The sequence below is a fragment of the Pseudonaja textilis genome, chromosome 10, assembly GCF_049901715.1.
Source record: "Pseudonaja textilis isolate UNSWEBS1 chromosome 10, rPseTex1.2, whole genome shotgun sequence".
Taxonomy (NCBI): domain Eukaryota; kingdom Metazoa; phylum Chordata; class Lepidosauria; order Squamata; family Elapidae; genus Pseudonaja; species Pseudonaja textilis.
This window is the reverse complement of record NC_141999.1, coordinates 7,625,527-7,647,644: the sequence shown is the minus strand read 5'-3', so window position 1 is coordinate 7,647,644 and position 22,118 is coordinate 7,625,527. Positions and strand designations below refer to the sequence as shown.

General features: G+C 42.7%; 1 protein-coding gene across 10 annotated transcripts in view; it reads left to right on the top strand.

The window, feature by feature from the left end:
- COL8A2 (collagen type VIII alpha 2 chain) overlaps positions 1-22,118 on the top strand; it is a 160,153-nt gene that overhangs the window by 123,786 nt on the left and 14,249 nt on the right. For 8 of the 10 annotated variants that reach the window (XM_087939607.1, XM_087939604.1, XM_087939605.1 and 5 more), the window contains one exon: positions 16,721-16,901. In XM_087939607.1, coding sequence (XP_087795733.1) covers positions 16,742-16,901 — 160 coding nt within the window. In that variant the 5' untranslated portion in view covers positions 16,721-16,741. Of the gene's footprint in view, positions 1-2,743; positions 2,852-15,123; positions 15,643-16,720; positions 16,902-22,118 lie in introns of those variants that run through there. The other 2 variants (XM_087939603.1, XM_087939606.1) reach the window with 2 other exon arrangements.

Genomic DNA, 22,118 nt, shown 5'->3' with positions numbered 1-22,118 from the left:
TTGCTTTATTGTTGCTCTGTGAAATACTTGTGTGTGTGTGTGTATGTGAAAGTCAGAACCAGGCCCAGGCACCACTATAGACACACCTCATGCAACCTGCAGTAGAGGCAGAAGCAGTCACAGTTCCTGGAAGAATCTCCTAGAGAGCTTACAGACAGTCCTCCACTTATGACCGTAATCAAGCAGACAATTGTGATCGTACGTTGTCGTTAAGCCAGTCAAAACATGACCAAGACTGATTTTATGACTTTTTTTGCGGTGTTCATTAAATGAATGCTATGCACAAGCAAATGCCATGGACATTAAGTGAACCCATTGTTTGCTATGGGATTATTATTTTTTTTGCTGGAAACTGGATAGTTGTCGTTAAGCCAGTCAAAACATGACCAAGACTGATTTTATGACTTTTTTTGCGGTGTTCATTAAATGAATGCTATGCACAAGCAAATGCCATGGACATTAAGTGAACCCATTGTTTGCTATGGGATTATTATTTTTTTTGCTGGAAACTGGATAGTAAATGCTGGTTTTCCCCCAAAAAAATTGTAAATCACAGTCATGTGACCATGGAACGTGGGCTGACATAAATTTGGGTCCCTTGCTGATCACCCAAAATTATGTCATTTTTCTTATTGAAATGTGCTAAATATACACTTATCCCAGATACTGACCTGACTGCAGGACTCTATATTTTCCCCAATGGGATCAAATACCCATTGGAGTTTGTTTTTTAAGCTGAAGCACCCTGCTCAGGAATGGCAGGTAGCTTTCCAAAATCTTGGGCCAGACCCCTGAGATCTCCAAAAATTATTACAAAATTGTACTTTTCATTAGCAGGTTGAGGGAGCGGGGAATGATTGGATTCGTGACTGGAGGGTGAATAAGTGAACTGCATTTAGTATTAATACTATTGAATGAACAGTTGAGTGTGAATGATTATGGAATTAAATCACGTTTGTACTAGTTTATTCAGTACTCTGCAATGCAATCCCCTCCTTTCAAAAGCTCGACTTCAAAAAATAATATATTTATCACTGGAGAATTTTATCCAAGATAAATGCTTGGTTAAATATGAATATGCAATGCTTTATCTCGTCTACCAGCTGTCATCACAATCGTGGAAGGATCTTTCTGCACCCACAAGGACTAGAAGCTTCCACCTTCCTTTAATAAAAAAAAAAAACATGATTGAAAGTGACTTCTTTCTGTGACTAATATCCTGTTTTGGCTTTTCTGCGCTTCTGTATACAGCTCTTTGACTGGGATTAAAAAGTTTACAATTAGTTTTTGTGTACTGGCAAGAAAATTGTGTATTCAGAGAGTAGACACTTCATTCACAGCTTTCCAACTGCCATCCTCGCTCCAGCCTGGTGAATGGTTCTTGCTGGCTCGACATGCAGAGCACATGAAGAAAACTCATTTCAGGATGAGATGAAAAATCATGAATCTGCCACAGTTCACATGGCAAAACGAAAAAGGTGAAGTGTGCAGTTAATGCTGCCCTCATTTGCTTATAGAGAACCTCGTGAAAGGAATAAATTGACCCCTTTGTCTTGGGATGGGTCCCATGGATGTTTAGAGGGAATATGTAGGTGGGTGTGTATGTCACACTTTGGCAAAACACAATGAGAGAGTCCAGGAGTTTCGGGAAGAAAAGTGGAAGGCACATTGAACTTGAAGAAACAGCCATTTCAAAGACAGGCAGGTGAGTGAAAGACGAGGCTCAGGATTGTTTACGAAGTTGAGTTTCTTTGTGCCTTGATAAACAGGAAGACCAAAAAATAAAAACCCCACTTTCTCTTCCAAGCTATTTTTCCGGGGGGGATCATGGAATTTCCTTCAATTTCCTTGTCCATTGAGAATCATCAGGAGGGATCAGTGTTATCATTCGCGCGAGCTTGAATTGTGTAAATAGCCTGTATGCCTGAAGCTAGAAAAATAGACTTGGTGTGGTGAGGAGGGGAACTCAACCTGCAGAATAAATGCTACATTTGAGGAAATGCAAAATCTTGGACTTGTAAATCTTCATTGCATGTGCTTGCCAGGGAAATGTCATCTGAGCTGAGTTGATCCTTGATCAAAGGAGAGGTTGGGCATCTACAGGTTAGGACCCCAAACCTGTGTGGCCCCTCCAAGAGTGTTGGAAGTAGCTTCTGAGAGCCAGGTCAAATCTTATTTCCAGGAACCTTTCAGAATGCAGGAAGAAAGGGTTAACTTCCTGGGAAAGAAATTAATTAAACACATTTGATTGATTGACATGGAAGTTGTATAAAGTAAATTTCTGGTTTTGTCCTCGTGGTGCAGATAGATAGATAGATAGATAGATAGATAGATAGATAGATAGATAGATAGATAGATAGATAGATAGATAGATAGATAGATAGATAGATAGATAGATAGATAGATAGATAGATAGGCAGGCAGGCAGGCAGGCAGGCAGGCAGGCAGATACAGTAGATGGATGGATGGATGGATGGATGGATGGATGGATGGATATTGCACTGATTGAAGTTGTGTGGAATAAAGTAAAATACTTCATCCAGCTGACCTTTCCTGAAGTCCTGCAACATTAATGGGAATGGATGGAGCTTTAATCACATGCCTGCCTTTTCTTGCGGTCATCCAAGTCATTTTGTATAATAGTCCTTTTTTAATTAAGAGAATTTTATGGGAGCTTCAGATCTGGTTATTTTCTGCTAATAATTATTCTCTGTTTCTCCTCCTTTCTCCCTCCATCATTAAGGAGGGTAACATCGTTAAATTGCTAGCCCTGTTTGGAAGAACTGCAGGAATTCATTCTCTGAAGAGCAATTTTTGTCCGCACCAATTTACTGGGATTGGCAAAGGAAAGGTAAAATGCAAAAGGCTTTTGGCTTCTTTGCTGGAAAACATAATTTGTCCTTTCTTGGTGGCAAGCATGTGGATATTAAACAGAGAGGCTTAGCTCTTAGTTCTTAGTTCTTTTTGAAGAGAAAGATGACTCGCCCCTTGCAGAAACTGATACATTTGATTGTTTTACTTTTAGCCATTAGGAATGATATGGACATAGCTGTCTTAAGGAATAACTTGGAGCATTGGTGGTGTCCCTGGAAAACGTTGTCCATTAGTCTTTCTGGGACAAAATGCTCTGAGATGGTGTTTTTCAACCTTGGCAACTTTAACATACATGAACTCCAAGTCCCAGAATTCACCAGCCAACTCCCAATTCTGGGTATTGGAAGTCCACGTATGCTAATGTTGCCAAGGTTGAGAAACAAAGCTGTAGGGTATTTTGTACGGTTCTTTATGCCAGTTCAGACTTGGGACAAATCTTATCAAGAACTGAAGCTTCTTTGTTTGGTTTGGCTTTTCTTTTTTTGGCTCTGCACCGGTTGATTTTGAAGAGGCGCAGTGGCTCAGTCGCTTAACGATGCTGGAGATTATCTCAGACCCAGCGGTTCCAGCCCTAGATCTGCATGACAGTGTGAGCTCCCATCACCCACCTCAGCTTCTGTCCACCTCACAGTTCGAAATCATGTTCTATGCAAGTAGACAGATAGGTACCACTTTGGTGAGGAGACCAGCTGGTGCTCTGTGCAGGCAGTCAAATTTCTGATGGATCCAAACCTTCCCAGTTGCAGTGCCTGTTTGTGAGGCAGTTGCAGGAAAGGAGGGGGCCTTGGGTGATGCAGCACAAAGAGCCACTGGACTTGATATCCGGTTTGAAGCCCACTCGCCCTCGTGTGACGCATTTTGGAAGCATGCAAGTAGGTCCTATAACAGGGCTAGCACCTTGGCAAGCCAAACTACTACTTCGTAATAACATTGTGGTCTCGTGGCTACTGTAACAACGCCACATGCTAATATAGATACTCCTCAACTTACAACCACAATTGAACCCCAAATTTCTATTGTTCAGTGATAAATTTGTTAAGTGAGTTTTGCCTCATTTTACGACCTTTTTTGCCACAGCTGTTAAGTGAATCACTGCAGTTGATAAGTTAGTAACCTGGTTGGTTAGTGAATCAGGCTCCCTCGTTGACTTCGCTAGGTTGCAAAAGGCGAAGCACATGATCTTGGGACACAGCAACAGTCATAAGAATGAAATCGTTGCCAAGCATCTGAATTTTTATCACATGATCATGGGGACGGTGCAAAGGTCTTCATTGTGAAAAATGGCCATAAGTCGCTTTTTTCAGTGCCCTTGTAACTTTGAAAGGTCACTAAATGAACTGTTGTAAGTTGAGGACTACCTGTAATCATAATAGTTGATCTCGAAGCTCTGCAGTTTAGCAGAGCTGGTTCCTGCACACGTTCTCATCAGCAGGAAGTGGTATCTTCTCTCCTAGCCCCTGGTGTCACCTGTTCCTGGTGCCTTGTCCACTGTCATCTGAGCTGCTAAAGCAGCCGGCCATTTGATGAGAGATAATGGGTAAAACATTTGTTAGCAAAACAGCCAATGTGCCTTGCAAGAGATTTTTCTTTCAAATTTAATTACCTGCTGGTGCCAGAACGGGTTTTTCCGATTTCCATCTGCTATCACCGTAAGGAAGGAGAGTGAGAAAAAACAAACTTTCCCTTTTAACTTTCATCCGCCGCTTTTCCCAATCTTCTTTGGGAACGGTGTATCTTTGACGAGATTAAAATTCCAGGGTATTTAAATGCTACTTATTATCCCGGTCAGCCAGAACATTCACTTTTTCAGCTTCCTCCTGCACATTCTTATCCAGATGCAAGCTTCTTTGTGGCGGCCATTGCTGACCGCCGCTCTACCACTTTCAGAAAAGGGAGTTAAGCCAGCTGAGGGGGGTTGCGATTCCCCCAGACCCCTGCTGGTTCTTCCCTATCTTCAGTTACCTCTACGGGGTAACCATTAGCCCCCAAATCTGGCTGGATCGGGCGCACTCCAGCGGCAAGCGCAGCAGAAACCATGCACGATCGTGGATTCCTGCCACTGCCAAAGCCTTACAAACTGGAAGTCCCGCAAGAGAATTTTCAGTGCCGAAGCAAAGGCAGCATTGCAGCCAGAGACGCTTTCCTCATAACCACTGCTCGGATTTGTTTTGTCGACAGAAAATGCAATATACCCAACCCAAACAAAACATGGGAATGGGCGGGTGCCAATAAGTTTGTTTTCTTTCTTTTTCTGTGAAGGCCAATGGAGAGATTTTTTTGGTTGCTACTGGATCTACAGTAGTTGAGGAAATAGGACACTGATTGGATGTTTGTTTGTTTGTTAGTTTGTTTATTGCATTCCTACCAAAGGTCCATGCGAGTTTCAGCATTTCTCGGCATTTCAAAGTTGGCAGAAGTAAAAAGATGATCCGTGGTTCTTTCAGAGGATTTTGGGGGACAAACAGAGGAACTGGGAACAATGGTGATGTGAAAATGACCTAAGACATGCAAATACAGAAATTTTACATGTTGAATCAAAATTTGGACATGTATGAATGCAACAGCTTCCCTGGTTAAGCCTGTTGTGGAATACAGCCAATTAGTGTCTTTGTGTTATTTATCCTTTCCATTGCGGTAAGAATTGCATTGTGTGTTTTCTTTGAAGGCCTGATTTGGGGCAGCTTTGAGAGTTTGTAAGAACAAGAGAACCTGTGTTATAAGGTAGTAAATTGGCTGCAATCTTTTTAGCCTCTTAAATCTTCATTGTTTTAGGGAAAGGTTGCCAAGACGTTTGACCCTTGATCAGTTTTCTTCACTCTTTAATTTTCCACATCTCCCCTTGTATTCCAACTTTGTGTTTCAGCAGAATAGTTTTATTGTTATTGTATGGCTAGGGAGGCTGTGCGTTTCTATATTAAATTTTATTTTATGCTTACTTTTTGAAGGGGAGAGAAGGAGAACCATGATTTAATTACATTTAATGACTGAAGATAAACCGCTTTAGAGCCAGCACAGAGCCAAGAGAGTATCCCCCAAAGTCGTGTAAATTTCCGTTCAACTAGTAAAATAGGCTTGTTTGCTGTTTGTCTTGTTATATGAGCCTGTGGGGGGCTTGTTTCATCTTGTTCATCTTTTAAAAAAAGTAAACACAAGATTGTTGATTGGAGTATAATAAAGAAATCATAGATAACCAATGCTAATTTCTATTAGGCAGGAAATCCTAGGAATCAGCACCAGAATGAGTCAATTTATGGAATCACTGCTAAGGGATCATGAGGACTGAACTTATCTGATTTATAAAAAAAAAAAGGATTAAAGCACTTCATTGCAGCATTGCAGAGAGTTCTATCCTTGGAGGTCACTTTTAGTGGCTAAATTCATATCAAGAAAATGAGTCAATTTAGAAACCAGGTGAAGCATTTTATGAAAGAGCTGCCAATGACTATTGGGAAAATGTATTGATAAACGTATGAATTATGGCCACTTTTGTTTGCAATGTTTGTCAGTTACAAACTGCATGTGGAAGTAGTTGGGATATAGAGAATGGTGTGTAATTCCTCAAATATACCTTTTTTTAAAAAAAAAAGTTAAAGAACACAGTGTTATTAACAGAAAGGAAAAATAGGAGAAAGTTACCCAGTTTTAAATAATGTGCATACAGGTAATCCTCAATTTATAACAATTCATTTAGTGACTGTTTCAAATTACAATGGCACTGAAAAAGACTTATAACCCACTTTCACACTTACAACTTTTGCAGCATCCCCAAGGTCACATAATCAAAATTCAGCCACTTGGTGTCATGCCCCTGTCGGAATCTGATTCTGAGGGGGAGGCCGAGCAGCTGACAGGGAATGGGAGTGTGGCTCCAGTGGCTGTGGAAGGAACTGGGGAAGGGCAAAGTCCGGCTGGGCAGAGCAGGGGAGAGGTAGTGCAAGGCAGAGGGAATTCAGAGGAAGATCCAGGCCCACTCCCTTCATCCTAGGGCACACAGGGAAGAACAGAGAAGGGAGCAACATGAGTTGCATGGCTTACGGGGGAGGAAAGGGCCCTGATTCCGTTCATTAGCTATAGCTGGGAACACAGTGTTTAAAAAGGGAGTTTGCGCATAGCAACTCGTGGGAAGCAAATCGTGAGTTATTTTTTATCGTCGAGGCTTATCTGGGTGCCTGGCATCTTTCCAACTGTGTGTGTTTTGTTGGCCTTTGAAGTCTGTAATTCCTTATCCTGCCCTGTCCAGTTAATTGCTGCAGCGTGGTTTGTATTTTTATTTACAGTTTGTATGTTCTTTGTTTTCGGACTGAATTTCCTCCACTTAAAGACTATTCTTGGGAGAGTTTTTTCTCCAGCTGAAGGTAGCTGGACATTGGGGGCAAAGTTGGAAGTATTAAAGGGACTTTTCTTACTTATGTGACTGTGTTGCCTTTGTGCCACGCCCCTTTGGGTCATCACACTTGGCAACTGACTCATATTAACACCCCAGGGTCATCTAATCCTCTTTTTGTGAACTTCTGACAAGTAAAGTCAATGAGGAAGCCAGATTTGCTTAACAAGTCAGTTAGTAATTTAACAACTGTGGGATTCACTTAACAACTGTGGCAAGAAAAATCATAAAATGAGACAACATTCATTTAACAACTGGTGTGGCTTAGCAACAGAAATTTTGGGCTCAATTGTGATCATAAGTTGAGGACTACCTGGTATCTATAAGCCAGAGGATTAGTTCAGACAGACTGAAGGAGGCAGGGAGGCTTTTCATGCAGCCGCTGAAGCCAGAATGTCCAGAATGTGCTGTAAAAAAAGTCCAAATGGTGAAGAAATTGCCAGGGTGGAGAAACGGATGGTGAAAATATCCGAATTTGCACAAATGGCAAAGTTGATCTATTTGATCAAAGAAAAAACAACAACAACAAAGCCTTTTCTGAAAGACAGGAAACTTTATATAGACTGAAGAAAGAAGAAAGGGATGAAATGATGATTTATGGATCAAGAAAGTGGTGGATTAAATGAGGGGCTGGAAGGGCATGTAATATCTAAGAGGGAGAAAGGTTTGGAAAATTGTAATTATTTATCGAAAAGAAGGTGGAAGTCATTCGTGTAATTCTTAACTTTAGGATTTTTTTTCCTCTTTTTCATTTTCCATCCTTCCATCTATCCATCCACCCATCACCATTCCCCACGTCTTCTAGGTATAGGGACTACAATTCCCATCAATAACTGTCTTTCACTTTTGCTTCCTTCCCTTTTGATTCTTCTTTCACATTTCCTCCCTTCCTTTCTTATTTGCCTTTTATTCTACAAAAATAAGTCTTTAAAAAAAAAAAAAATAATCCAAATGGTGGCCCTGAAGATGTGATTCTAGCATTGTCTGCATTCTATGTGTTGCACCCCCTTTCAGGCACCCCTATACTGAAGACTTTAGCCTTGGAGCTGATTGAACCAAAGAAAGTTACAAAAGAGATGAGGCCATGGGATCTGGGTCTCCATGATCCTTAATGAACTCCTAGTTCTTATTCTTTCACCCCTTCTACTTTATCCTTGGTTATCTATCTCCATGACCAAAATAGAGTTTGTTTTGCTATTGGCAGCTGCCCTCTTTTGCTTTTCTAAATTGGGGTAGGTTTACACCACACACACACACACACACACCCACACCCACACGGACACATAGAAAAGAGAGAATAGATGGTTAAAGCCCTTGTTTCTAGTCCAAGCTACTCAGGAAGTTAGCCTATGAAAGTCAAAGCTTATTTATTTGGAGTCAATTAAAGAGGATTTATGGGGGTCTGGGATACTTCAGAAGAGTGCCAGGGTTCAAGATGGACCTCGTCTTTCCATCTAATCCTTTTATGGACTTCCACAGAGCTAAGGCTTGGCGTCCCAGAGACCGAGTCGGTTGCCAGATTCCCATCTGACTATTTGCCAAGTTGCCTTGGCATCCCATTTCCGCAGATGGGAAAGTACTGCTCCCACAGAAGGAAGCGGCCCATCAGGCAAAGCCCAGTAGCCGTAGGAAAGAGATCCAGAAAACCTTGTGGCTTTCCATAATAATTTCAACGTGTCTGGGTTTGGCAGGCAAACTAAACAGCATCCTAGCTGGGGAATTCTGGGAGTTGAAGTTCCATAAATCTTAAAGTTGCCAAGTTTGGCGACCCCCTGCCTTATAAAAGAACACTTCTGTTGTTATACCATATGAGAGAACATTGATGTTGTTACATCTTATAAATAACACTTCTGTTACTCTAGCCCTGCCAGAAAGCCAGCTGGGTGACTTTGGGCCAGTCATACTTTTTCAGCCCAACCTGCCTCACAGGTTGTGAGGAAAACAGGAGGAATGAAAATGTATTATGCATATTCACGAGTGGCTTATAAAGTAATGAAGGTGAGGTAAAAATCTAATAAATTATACCCTACAATAGTCAATAGCAAGCCTGCAGTCCTTGCTGTGCCTGTTTCCTGATCCTGCCTGTCTCAAAACTCTGTCCCTTCCAAGTAGAAATCATGTCATAAGCAATTCAGGGAATTTTTAAAAAAGAATCCTCTCTTGGATCAGGCAAAAAAAAAAAAATATATAGTGTATGTAATCCAGCATCCTGCTTCCATGGTGGCTGAGGGGAGAGTGGTTTCCCAGAAGAACAGAATACCAAAGTTGGAAGGAACCTTGGATCTGTTCTGATCCAATCCCTTGCTCAAGCAGGAAATCCTACACCACGGCTGTCAAACTCAAAGCCTGAGGCCCAAATCCAGCCCTCGGCGTGCTTAAATCTGCCCCGGGGGGGCTGGAAATAGCAAAGGACTGGCCCACAGTACCTCTGCCAGACAAAATGGGGCATGGGGGAACCTCACGTGAAACCCCCCTCCATGCCCCATTTTGGCCGGCAGGGTGCTGCAGGAGGCATCCGTCCCATACTCCCGTCCCTGTCCGGCCCACCGAGGAGAGCTACAATGCTGATCCGGCCCTCCAAGAAATCCAGTTTGACACCCCTGCCCTATACTATTTCCTACTGTTGAAGTCTCTTCTTAAAAGCCTCCAGTGATGAAGCAGTGACCCACAACGTCAGGAGGCAAGCTGTTCCACTGGTTAATTGTTATTGTCCCTGTTAGGAAATTTCTTAATTCTAGGTTGCATCTCCTTCATTAGTTTCCATCCATTGTTTTTGGTCTTGCCTTCTGGTGCTTTGAAAAATAAGGTGGCCTCACCGCCTCTTTTTTTTGTCCAGCCCTTCAGATATTGGAACACGGCTATCGTGCCATCCCAGTCCTTCTTTTCGCTACGCTAGACAAACCCAATTCCATACAGATCCAGCAGCGGTGCTGCAAAGCGAAAGAATATGCAGCTCTTTAAATTCTCGCAAACTCTTTTGTGCAAGAAAGAAGAAGGACCACAACTCCACTGCAGCGGGCCAGGTTGAAAAGCCAGGCTGGATTGTTTCTGAAAAGCTGTCCAGTTCTTGTACAAGTAGGATTTCGTGGAGCAGCAAGCCAGATTCAGTGCAATTCCCTCCGTGGGGAGGCCCTCCTCAGTTTGATCTCTATTGGAGTTGGGAAAGGAATTCGTGTTTTTAGAAAAGATTGTTTAATGGGGTTTTGTTTAAATAGAGCCAAGAAGTGGATATTAAGAGATCTCAGCTGTAGAAATAGACTTTTTGCAACATATATATTAAAGAGATACCGAGGGTGGTCAGATCAATTTTGGCAAAAGCTTGAATCAGCAGTTTTAATTTCTTTCACCTGGCTTGACCTGAACTCTGGAGTTCTTTGGTGCTCTCTGCTTGGTTGCTGGCTTGCAGGCATTTTGGTGCCCACCTAGGTAACTTCATCAGGGCTTTGCATCCGTGCACAGCATTGAAGCTGTTACCTAGTTGGGTAATGAAACATCTGCAAACAACCAAACTCAGAGAGCACCAAGGACTCCACATTTGCTTTAGTATCGAGAGAACCGATGTAGGACCAAGGAGAAATTTCCTGACAGTAGGAGCAATTAATCAGTGCAACGACTTGCTCCAGAAGGTGTGGGTGCTGCAACATTGGATTTTATTTTTTTTTTTTAAAAAAAGAAGATTGGACAACCATTTGTCTGAAATGTTATAGGGTTCTCTGCTTATGCAAGGGGTTGGACTAGAAGATCTCCAAGGTCCCTTCTAAGTCTTGTCATTTTGTTAAATAAAATGTTTAAAAAAAGAAAAGGAGAAAAAGAAAGTGCTGTGACCAAGGGATGGCCTGTCTCTCCGGAAAACTTGAAGGCTTTTGCCTGCCAGAGAGATAATGTAAGTGGTAACAGACTGATAGCGATGTAGTAAAGGTTCCCCTCGCACATATGGGCTAGTTGTTTCTGGCTCTAGGGGATGGTGCTCATCTCCATTACAAAGCCAAAGAACCAGTGCTGTCCAAAGACGTCTCCGTAGTCATGTGGCCGGCATGATTAAATGCCGAAGGCGCAGAGAACGCCGTTCCCTTCCCACCAAATTGGTCCCGATTTTTCTACTTGCATTTTTTGACATGCTTTCAAACTGCTAAGTTGGCAGAAGCTGGGACAAGGAACGGGAGCTTAGGATTCGAATCACCAAACTGCTGACTTTTCTGAGCGAGAAGCTCAGCGTCTTAGCCACTGAGCCACCATTCAATAAGCGACGTGGAGTAGAAATCTACTCTGCAGGTAGATGGGCAAAGGAACTACACCCCCCCTCCAATAGATTCCACTCAAGTGATTACTCTAGAGAAGTGCAACCTCTCTCGTTCTTGCCAGTTTTGCATAGGTGTGTCAGTGAATTGGTGCTACTTAGAAAGTCCAGCACAATCTCCTTATCCTAAGCATTTGGTCATTTCTTTCGAGCCAGAATGGTCTTGACATAGACTTCTCCTCTGAGTGGGTCATTTTGACTTCTCCAAGGACAGGGTGGTTCAAGGCATCTTTTCAAAGTTTCTGATGCTTTCCAGATTTGTAAATCCACATCTCCGTTACCCCCAAGTATACCTATAGTCCAGAATTTTGGAGAATGCCAAGCTGAAGAAGGCAGTTTCAGGACTGCACTGTACACAGCTTTCCTGAAAAAATAAATTCATATGAAAAAATGGATCTTGATGTTTCATGAAAAAAAAATAAGAGGTCACTGAATTTCTTCTGGCATCCTTCATTTTGAACTGTGGAATCCTCAGGGCTCTCTGTGCTTGGGTTGTTTGCTTGCAGGCATTTCATTACCTGGTCAGGTAACAAAACATCTGCAGGCAAACAACCCAGCTCAGAAACCACTGAGATTTCCATCCTCCATTCTACTTACTTTCTGTCTTAGGGCCAGCATTTGCTTCGTCTGATGTTGACCAAGGTCCTATGGAAGCTTGGAAAATTGATTCCATTACAGGAAGCGTTTGACTTATAATTGCAATTGGGATTGAAATTTCCACACTAAATGAGACATTTGAGTCAAGCCTTATTTTACAGCCTTTTTTAAAATGGTCATTAAGTGAATATAAAAAACCTCCCTTTTTATGACTCTATCATCTCTTAATTTGGGGTACTATTGGGGTGACTGGATGGAGCTAAGCATTTACTGGCCGGATGCCCTTCCTGATACCATGAGGAGTTCGCAGCACATTTTTATTTGCGCCCTGAGAAAGAAACTCTCAACATTCAGAATGGGAGGCAAGGGTCTTCATCACTAGGCCACCATGCTGCTCTATGGTTTTTAAGTGAAACATTGTTGTTAAATGAATCACGTGGTTATGAAGCAAATCTGGCTTACCCCATTGATTTCTGCTTGCTGGAAGCTGACCGGAAAAGTGAAAATTGTGATCACATGATCCCGGGACATGGCAACTACCATAAATGACATGCCAGCTGCCAACATTCAAATTTTAATCATGTTATCATGGGGATGCTGCAGTGATCATAAGTATAAGTCACAGTTTTCAGTGCCACCGTAACTTCAAATGATCACTAAAAACATAATCATAAGTCAAGGACTACCTGAAAGTTTAATGCTGTCTTGGGTGATTTGAGTCATAAATACTAAAAACCCAGAGAAGGGAAGAAGTCTTGTTCTCAGATTTAACCAGGGGTTAACATTCTAAGCAGTTTGGAGAACCGGTTGTTAGAAGAAATTACTGGCCTAATCCTGTAAAGAAGGCAGGAAGGAAACATTCTGGTGTTGCTTATAGAAACTGCCTTATTACATTCTTGGCAGCACTAGACTTCCTGACTCAGGAACTTCTCTGGAGTTTTTTCCCCCTCCTTTGCTGGTACTTTGCTTGTGTGGAGTGACCATTCAAAGTTACAGTGGCACTGAAAAAAGTGACTTATGACCATTTTTCTTACGACTGTTGCAGCATCCCCACAGTCATGAGAGGCCAGGCGAGGAGATGCGTGCCTCGATGTGAGTGATATTGAGTTGGCCACGCCCAGCCAATCACATGACCACCAAGCCACGCCCACCCAGTCACATGACCACCAAGCCATGCCCACCACCTAAGCCACGCCTACAGAACTGATTGTTAAAAACTTTGAATCCCACCCCTGGATTTAACTGAATACATTGGAACTCTTATCTGCCTAGGACGAGAAATGATACTATTACTTACACCCGTTTAAGAAACTGCCCAATCCAGGAAGTGTTCAAATCCCTTTCTTATAGAGCATTTGTCCACTGCAGCCCCCGACTCAAAGTGGTCTTTCCTCTCATATTGCCTGCTCTCCTTCTCGCTCATATTCTCTCTCCACCTCACTGCTATTTCAAGGAAAGCAGCTCAGGAAATTCCAATCCAGTTCCTGGAGAACTTCTTCCCTTCCCTGCTTCCCTCCCAAGCAGGAAAGGGCCAACGTCTTTAATTTTTATTAATGGCAATTGCGGTTCAATTAATCCACAGCACTTTTTGGTGTTCTGTGTCATTAAACCTGTCAGAAAATAATCTCTCCTTTGCTTCACACAGACCCTTGTTTGAAGCCCTGCTTCGGAAAATGTTGTTAGAGGGGAAAGCGATGTTTATGGAAAGGCTTTTAATTTTACACAAGTGGGCCCTTTAGCTCGTCTTATGAAGCATCATAAACCATCAAGATTCCTCATAAGCACTTGACCAAACAAACTTCCATTGACATTTCAAGAAGCACCACATTGGAGAGTTACTGCCTCTGGCAGGACTCCAAGCCAGAGAATTGTGCCTCTGACATATCCATTTTTTAAGCTGCCAAACGCAACGGGGGATTTTCTTCACACCCTTCCTTTGAGCCAAAATTTTTTCAAAGGCAGCAGAATGAGCTCTGAGTTTTGGAAGGGGAGAAATTTTCAAGAGCCAGATCTCAAGGAAATCTTCCACAGCGGAGAAAAACAGAGAGCAATGACGGCACCTTTGTTTAGTATCTCTTACCTTTCCTTGACTACTTTAATTCTCCAATCAAGGTGGGCTTTAGGGATGTTTCGGAGACAAGGCTTTCAAAGGTGTCTGCGCTACAGCCTCATTTAAAACAAGTGGCCTGATTCAAAGTGACCAAGAAAGGAGAATCCCCAGTGAAGGGACACAGGGCAGAAAACATTCTGCAGCCAAGAAGGCTCCACGTCCATTTGCACTACTCAGGTGACTGATAAAGCTCCAAGTGTCCTCAAGGACTCACTAACAGAATGCAAACGACCAGCTCTGTCTGCAAGGAGCATAAATCCTTTCATTCCCCACCATCCAGTTGGAGCTGAAGAAGCTTCTTGGACGAGAAGTAAAACGTCTTCAAAGAAAAACCCAGAAAGTCCAGTTGCCGCTTGAAAAAGCACCTTTGGGACAACCATGACCTGGATGACTGAGACTCTCCATAGACAATGAAGAGAATATTTGTAGTTCGGTACTGAAATAAGAGGCCTTTGGTGCTCTCTCAGCCTAGTTTTTTTTTTCTTGCAGACCTTTCATTACCCAAACTAGATAACAACGTCATCAGTGATGTTAACCTAGTTTGGGTAATGAAGGGTCTGCAGGAAAACAGCCAGGCTGAGAGAGCATCAAGGCCCCCTGATTCAAGGACCTCCGCTTTTACAAGCTTCCTTTCTTGCCACATCTCCCACATTTTCGCTATGCACTCAGGATGTATCCCAACTGCTCGCAGCCTTGCCCAAACAGGTGCTCCCCAGATGTTCTTGGCTCCTGTTCCTATAATAATCTGACTGGGTGTGCCAGGGATATGTTGATTGAGATATAATGGGAGTTATGGTCCATTGCAACTGGAGGGGAGGGAGGGAGAGAAATGTGCTGAAATCATGAGCTCCTATTCATCCTTTGAGTGCCTTCTGCAAAGGAAGGCGAGAGATGGGTGGGTCCTCAAATCTTCAGAAGATACATAAAAAGAGAAGTTGGTGGGCAGGAGAGGGCAGATGCCCCTGTTTTGAATCTACTCCCTTGTTTGCCCTCTTGATGGGAGTGATCTGACGATTGGTATGAAATGAGCAAAGCAACGCACGGATTCCCAGAACTCTCGGAAGTTTCTTCTAAGCCTTATTTATCTTTTTTTTATTTATTTTTTTTGCATTGCATCAGAGAAGCGCTCTTCTTTATTGAAATTTCAAGAAGAAGAATTGGGAAGTTGGGTATTTGCACGCGCTTTCAGCATTTCCACAAGTGCTGATGACCTCCATAAGGGTTCGTGGTTACTCATGCCTTAGTCACCTCTTGCTTGGACAACCGCAAATGGGATTTACGTGGAACTGGCGCTGAAGAGCATCTGGAAGTTGCAGCTGGTTCAAAATACAGCAGGATTTTGGTACTGCATGAGGCTTCTCAATTGAAGTGCAACTGAAGGTGCTGGTTGAGATCTTTAATATCCTACATGGAATGGGATTGGGTTATTTGTGGGATTGCCTGTCCTCAATGGCTTTAGCCTATCCTATCAGATCTAGCTGAGTAGGCATGCTTGGAGGTCTACATTCTGTGTCATGGTGTCAACCTTATGGAACAGCTTCCCTGGCCCTGATCCTGTTGGCCTTCAGGAAAACAAGTGAAAATCTGGCTTTTCCCCAGGCACTGAGGCCAAGAGGATGATGGATCTGCCATGGGATAGTTGGTGGATAAGCATTATTGGGGCCTCAGCCTTGTTTATTGGTTTAAATCAAAGGTCCCCAAACCTGGCAACTTTAAGAGTTGTGGACTTCAACTCCCAGAATTCCTCAGCCAGCAAAGGAATTCTGGGTATTAAAGTCCACAACTCTTAAAGTTGCCAAGTTTGGAGACCTCTGGTTTAAATGGTCTTTTTGCTATATGTGTTTTTATTTTGTTCCTTCCGGTTGATGGGATGGATGGATCCCATCAACGTTTTTAGAAAATCGTAACATCTCAGGGGTAGAAGGGACCTTTGATGTTTCTCATCCCAACCCCAACAGCTCAGGCTGTTCCACTAGTTCTTCCACTGCTTAATAGCTCGTGTAATCAAGAAATTTCTTCTTATTCTGAATTTGGATCTCCTTCTGTAAAGCTTCCGCCCATTGATAGAAAGATAACTTACCGTAGCCCAGCCCTGATTTTGAAAGTGTGTCCAGAAAGCAAGGAGATAGTAGAGATCCTTCACGATGTGGGAGATTGGGTATTCAGGGGAGCTGAGGCCCCCATTTTGTGAATCTATAAACCTCGTGGTAGTTGTATTGGTACAACATTCATGGCGTGCTTCTGATAAATTGAAAGTTGTGGCCTGTGATTGGACAGGAAAAGAACTAGGCTGACAATGCTTAGACAGCTGAGGAGAGACCGAGATAGGGTACCAAAGCCAAGCTTTGCTCTCGATACAGCTGCCCTCTTCCCGCTTTTATTCTGGCTCATGAGCCTTCGACAACAGCCTGGAGGTTTTCTTCAAGTAACTTTGCCCTTCTCCTTTTTTTGGTTCTAGGGAGACTCTCAGCAAGGCACCATGTTCCATGAGGTGGCTCTGTGGCTGCTGGTGGGCATCCGAATCTCTGCAATAGCCGGAGGGGGCCCTGGAGGAGGTTATGCGCAGATGAAATACATGCAGCCAGTGGTGAAAGGGCCTCTCGGACCCCCGTTCCGAGAAGGTAAAGGCCAATACATAGGTAAGTGGCACCCCGTGGTGTGCAGGGAGGCCAGATTGGAAAGACGACAGAAGGGTTTGCTTTGGAAAGAAATTCAGCCTATCATCTTAACCTTGTTTATATTGGCTTTGTGGTTTGAGATTATCTTTTATGGCTTTTGTGTTTCTCGCTTGAGTGTGTGCTTGCCAGATGCTGATCAAATGCCTTAGATACATTAATTACATTTAAAGATATCTGTCTGGTTTTCCCCAACAAGATAAAGGGGAGATAAAAATAATATCTTTATCTAGCCTCTGCTGTCTGATTCCCACAATCCCTTCCTTTTTACAATGGGAACCAAGGTTAACCAAGAAACGGTTTGGGGCCCAACTGTGAATTACCAAAGGACAGGAAGAAATTACACTGGTCCGATTCATGCAGCACATTTACTGGATTAACTCACTTCTTGGATTGTTCACTTAACAAGGGACCTTGGAGGTCTTCTAGTCCAACCCCCTGCTCAAATAGGAGACTGTATGCCATTTCAGACTTCACCGAATGTGAATTGAAACACATGTCTAATTGTTGCAATAACATATTGTGCCACAAAAAAAGACAGCCAAGTTACTACCTAACTAAGCATTGCAAATTTTATAAATGCAGTTGCTCATTGTTCTCTCTTGACAGTTGCCAGGAAAAAAAGAAGTCTGGGGCATCAATGGAAATTAGAGAGATGAAGAAGCCAGAGAAAAGAAAAGAAGCTCTCTAAACAAGTAGCATGCAATGGGAGAAAATTGTTAATTGTGTAGAATGTGGCTGCATGTTTTAAAAGAATAGGGAGGGTTTAGAAGGCATTGTGATGCTCAAAAACAATCCCCACCCAGTTTGGATAATTCCCAGACCTTAGTCACTTTTAAATAAGAAGAAAATAAGTCAAATTTAAAATATAGCTTACCCTCTAATCTGCAAGTGGAGAATTGATTACCTGATAAAGGAGCTGCATTTGAGTATTAAAATATTCACCTTTGGAGCCTAAGAACAAGTCTCAACAGTTCTGCATTTCGGTAGGATTTACAGGTTAAACATAGTCAGAGCGTGTGACCCAAGCACTATGCTTCTCTCATACAATCACAGCTTACAGATGTGATTACCAGGCTTGGCCAGTAAACTCTATGGTGGCTATTCAATGCTTGCACAGAAAAATTTTGACTGGCCCACCTACCATGTTTTCTGAAATTTAGCCATTTCCCCCTTCGTGGCGATGAATTTCAATTGAACTTTTCATCTGAAATGATACCGTCAAGGTTGACCATCGGATCTAACATCTGGTGGACCTTCAAGATGGAAATACGAAAGTCTGCCTTCACCCAGGCTGATTTCTTCCATTGTTTCTGCCTTCAGAGAAGGCACTTGGTTAATTTATTGAGGAAGGAGGCATCGAGGAAAATAACAGTTTTGTGCAAAGATGGTGATTTAAGAAGACACCTGAAAAGGTTATTGAATGCAAGCAGGGCGGATGAGGAGAGATATCTGGTTAGCAAAGTAAATCACTAGCTAAAGGTTTCCCCGTCCAGTTGTGTCCGACTTGGGATATGGTTCTTATCTCTGTTTCTTGGTTAAGGGAGCCAGCGTTGTCCGAAGACTATTTCCGTGATTATGTAACCAACATGACTATACGCCAAAGGCACATGGAACACTGTAACTTTCCCACCGAAGTGGTACCTATTAATCTACTCGCATTTGCTTGCTTTTGAACTGCTAGGAAGGCAGGAGCTGGGGCAAGAACAGGAACTCATCCTGTTGTGCCGAGCTCGGGTCTCAAACCTGGGCTGTCAGCTCTCCCAGCTCTGCTTCTTTAACCACTGAGCTCCCTTTGATGAGGACAGATACCTGGTTAGTCAGGTGAATCACTAGATCTGGCTTAATCTCTCGGGAACAATTTTGGCAAGAGACAATGTGCAGGCAATCAAATGGAAATGCTGGATCTGGCATTCTAATTGTCTCTTAAGATGGAAGCTGATTCCTCTCATTAATTCCTCTATCTTGTGACAAAGATGTTGATTTTTTTTAAAAAAAGTGGTTAAAAGTCATCGAACTTGAAAATAAACCTGTTGCTGGTATAAAGCTTAAGTGGCATAACTTGGCACCAGAGTTATGTATACTTAAGAAGTAGAGCAGGGATGGGCTTCAAAAAATTTAGCAACTGGCCCTCTGTCCAGTTGCTGGGTGGGCCATGGTGGGTGTGGCCTCCTGCACCATGGCAGAAGGGCTCTCTTCACCCTCCCTGGGCTCCGGAGGGCATAAAAACCCAGACCCAGGAGTTTACACTGATTTATGCGTTGTGTTTATTTGTATCCCAGCTTTATTACTTTTACAAATAACTCCAGGCAGCAAACATATCCAATACTTCCTCCTCATAACAACAACCCTGTGAGGTGGCTTGGACTGAGAGAACTGGCTTTCATAGCTAAGGTGGGACTTGAACTCACAGTCTTTCGTTTTCTAGCTTACTGCCAAAACCACCAGATTATATATAGTAATACAGGAAGTTTGCTGTTTCTTGGATAGCCAGAGAAAAGAAATCCTTTCCATTCAGTCTGGACAATTCCAAGACTAGAAACAGCACTAAGAATGTTTTAGTGCATATCAAACCATTAACCATTTGTGCACCAAGAAAGAACCAGGTTGCCTGCCAAAAAAAGTAGCTCAGTAGGCAGGACATTCAACTCTGCAAACCCATCCCTTTAATTAGGATTAAACATAGACTAAGCCTACATGATACGATCAATACCATGTTTCGTTTACAATGTTTATTTGCAAGACGTGATTATCTGTAATATGGGCATAAATTCTGGGATCACATGGGAAATCTTTGAAGAGCCCGCATCAATTTGCAGATAGTCCTTGAATTACAATGGAAATGGAGCCCACAATTTTAGTCGTAATTTGTATTAGGTGGGTCAGCACATGTCCATGACCAATTTTACTATGATTTTTTGTAACGGTCGTTAAGCAAATCCATTATTCACTATAATTTGTGCGGTTTTGTGGTTTTTTTGCCAGTTTCCAGGAAAAAAACCACACTGTAAACTGTGGTCATGTGACTGTAGGGCACTGCAGCCATAAATGCTGGCCAGTTGCCAAGGTCCCAAAATGCAGACCATGTGACATTAGAACTTTGAATCTGGATTGTAAGCAACTTTGGGAGAAGTCTGTTGTAGCTTCAGGTAGTTGCTAAGTGGCTATAAGTCAAGGACTACCTGTAGTTGGAAATTAACGAATTTCCTCCTCCAATTGGAGTTGACTGCCAGATGACGTGTTAATCCTAAATGACCCCATTAAGATGATTGCTTGATCTTCACCTGATAGCATCTTCTCAAAGGTTTCCTTCGTGCAACCCAATGATGAGCCACAGCCATTATTTATACTACTTTCCATTCTCAAGTTCTCCATCTGGTCGCCTGTGGTTGAGTTGTAGGACAAGAGGATTTCCACGTGGCACCAGGCTGTGGAAATCTCTGTCTAGAGCTCCTTCATTGTCTTTGAACAGCCAGTTCCTTACATGGCCCTTTGCTGAATCAACAAATATATTTATTCTGAAATACATTTATTTGGTTTTGCCAAAGTGCCACTCTGGTCCAAGTTTTCATTCCCTTGTCTAAAGTTTTTGGATGACATTAACTTTTAGACTTTCCCCTTTAAGGATTTCAGTAGTTGCTTTGGGTTAAATTGGTTTAAGCTATTTGGGAGGCCTAGTTATTCTGAAACAGTATCAAAACACAAGCAAATAGGTTGATCCACAAAGCTAAATTTGCTCTCACCCATCACAGAGAAGATGTTCTGTCTGTCTTGTATTATATTTCTTCAGACTTTAATGAGCTCATCGAGAATTAATTTTGCCTCCTAATTTTTTTTTATCCAGATAGTCCTTGACTTACAACCATAATTGAGCCCAAAATTTCTGTTGAAAGCAAAATATTTGTTAAGTAAATTTTGGCCTATTTTCTCTCTGGCAACACTTGTTAAGTGACTCACTGCAGGTGTTAAGTTTTCAGAGCTGAAGAAGCTTCTTGGGTGACAAGTGAAACGTCTTCAAAGAAAAACCAGAAAGTCTCGAAAAAGCACCTATTCAGATACAGTGTGGTTCAGATTTTGATCTAACTTTCTAGCGGGGAAAATTGGAATCACCGTGTCAATGTTCTGAGTAATGCATCCATTGAAAGCAGGACTCCGAGGCAGGGAGGTTCCTCAAAGAACATGAGTGATGACACGGGGCGTGGCACAAAGGCAAACACAGTCAGTGAATAAGAATGAGTTTCTTTTTCAGTTTCAACTTTGCCCCCAATGACCCGGTTACCTTCCAGTCTGGAGAAAAACTCTCCCACAAACCTGCACCAGCCTTTGGCTGCAGATATTCCAGTCCAAACATTGTAAATTGAAAACTTTAAACTATAAATCCATCAAAGTAAGATAAGGTAGTTAAATCCGGCAGAGCAAGATAAGGAGTTCCAGAAATGAAGTAACCAAGCAGTAAATAAAACCAGTTGGGGGGATGCCAGGAACTCAAATTACCGCAGCCAAACACAAGATAAACTCAAGGTTTGTTCCTGAAAAACGCCCCTCCCAAACTGTCTCTCCTTTAAACTCCCTTCCCAGGTGTGCCTTGTGAGGGGAATCAGGGCCCTTTCCTCCCTCGTAAGCCACACAACCCACGTTGCTCTCTTCTCCATTCTTCCCTGCGTGCCCTAGGATGAAGAAGGGGTGGGCCTTGGTCTTCCTCTGAACTCCCTCTCCCTTATTTTACTGCTCCCCTGCCTCTGCCCAGCCTGACTTTGCCCTTCCCCAGTTTCCTCCACAACCAATCGGCCTTCTTTCCTGCTCCCTGATGGCTGTTCATCTTCCTCCTCGTATTCACACTCTGACGGGAGCATGACAACATGTTTATTGGAGACATCATCTCAGCACAGCCAGTGAAAACCAACTCTAAAGGTTCCTGTGATTTTCACCTAATTAAAAGAGTAAAACTCCCCATCCCCCATGTGTCACCAGTCACATTATCCAATGAATACAGCTGGCAGGCTCCTCTCCTTCCCCAGCCACCTGTTATGATGACCTTGGTTCCCACCAGAAAACATTTTGCTTTGACTGTAAGCTGGGCTATCTAGATTCCCCCTCCCTTCCCCCTTTCTGGCAACTATGAGGCAGCACAAGATGGCTTCAGCCAGGTTCGCTTCAGAGTTGACCCATAATACAATGTAT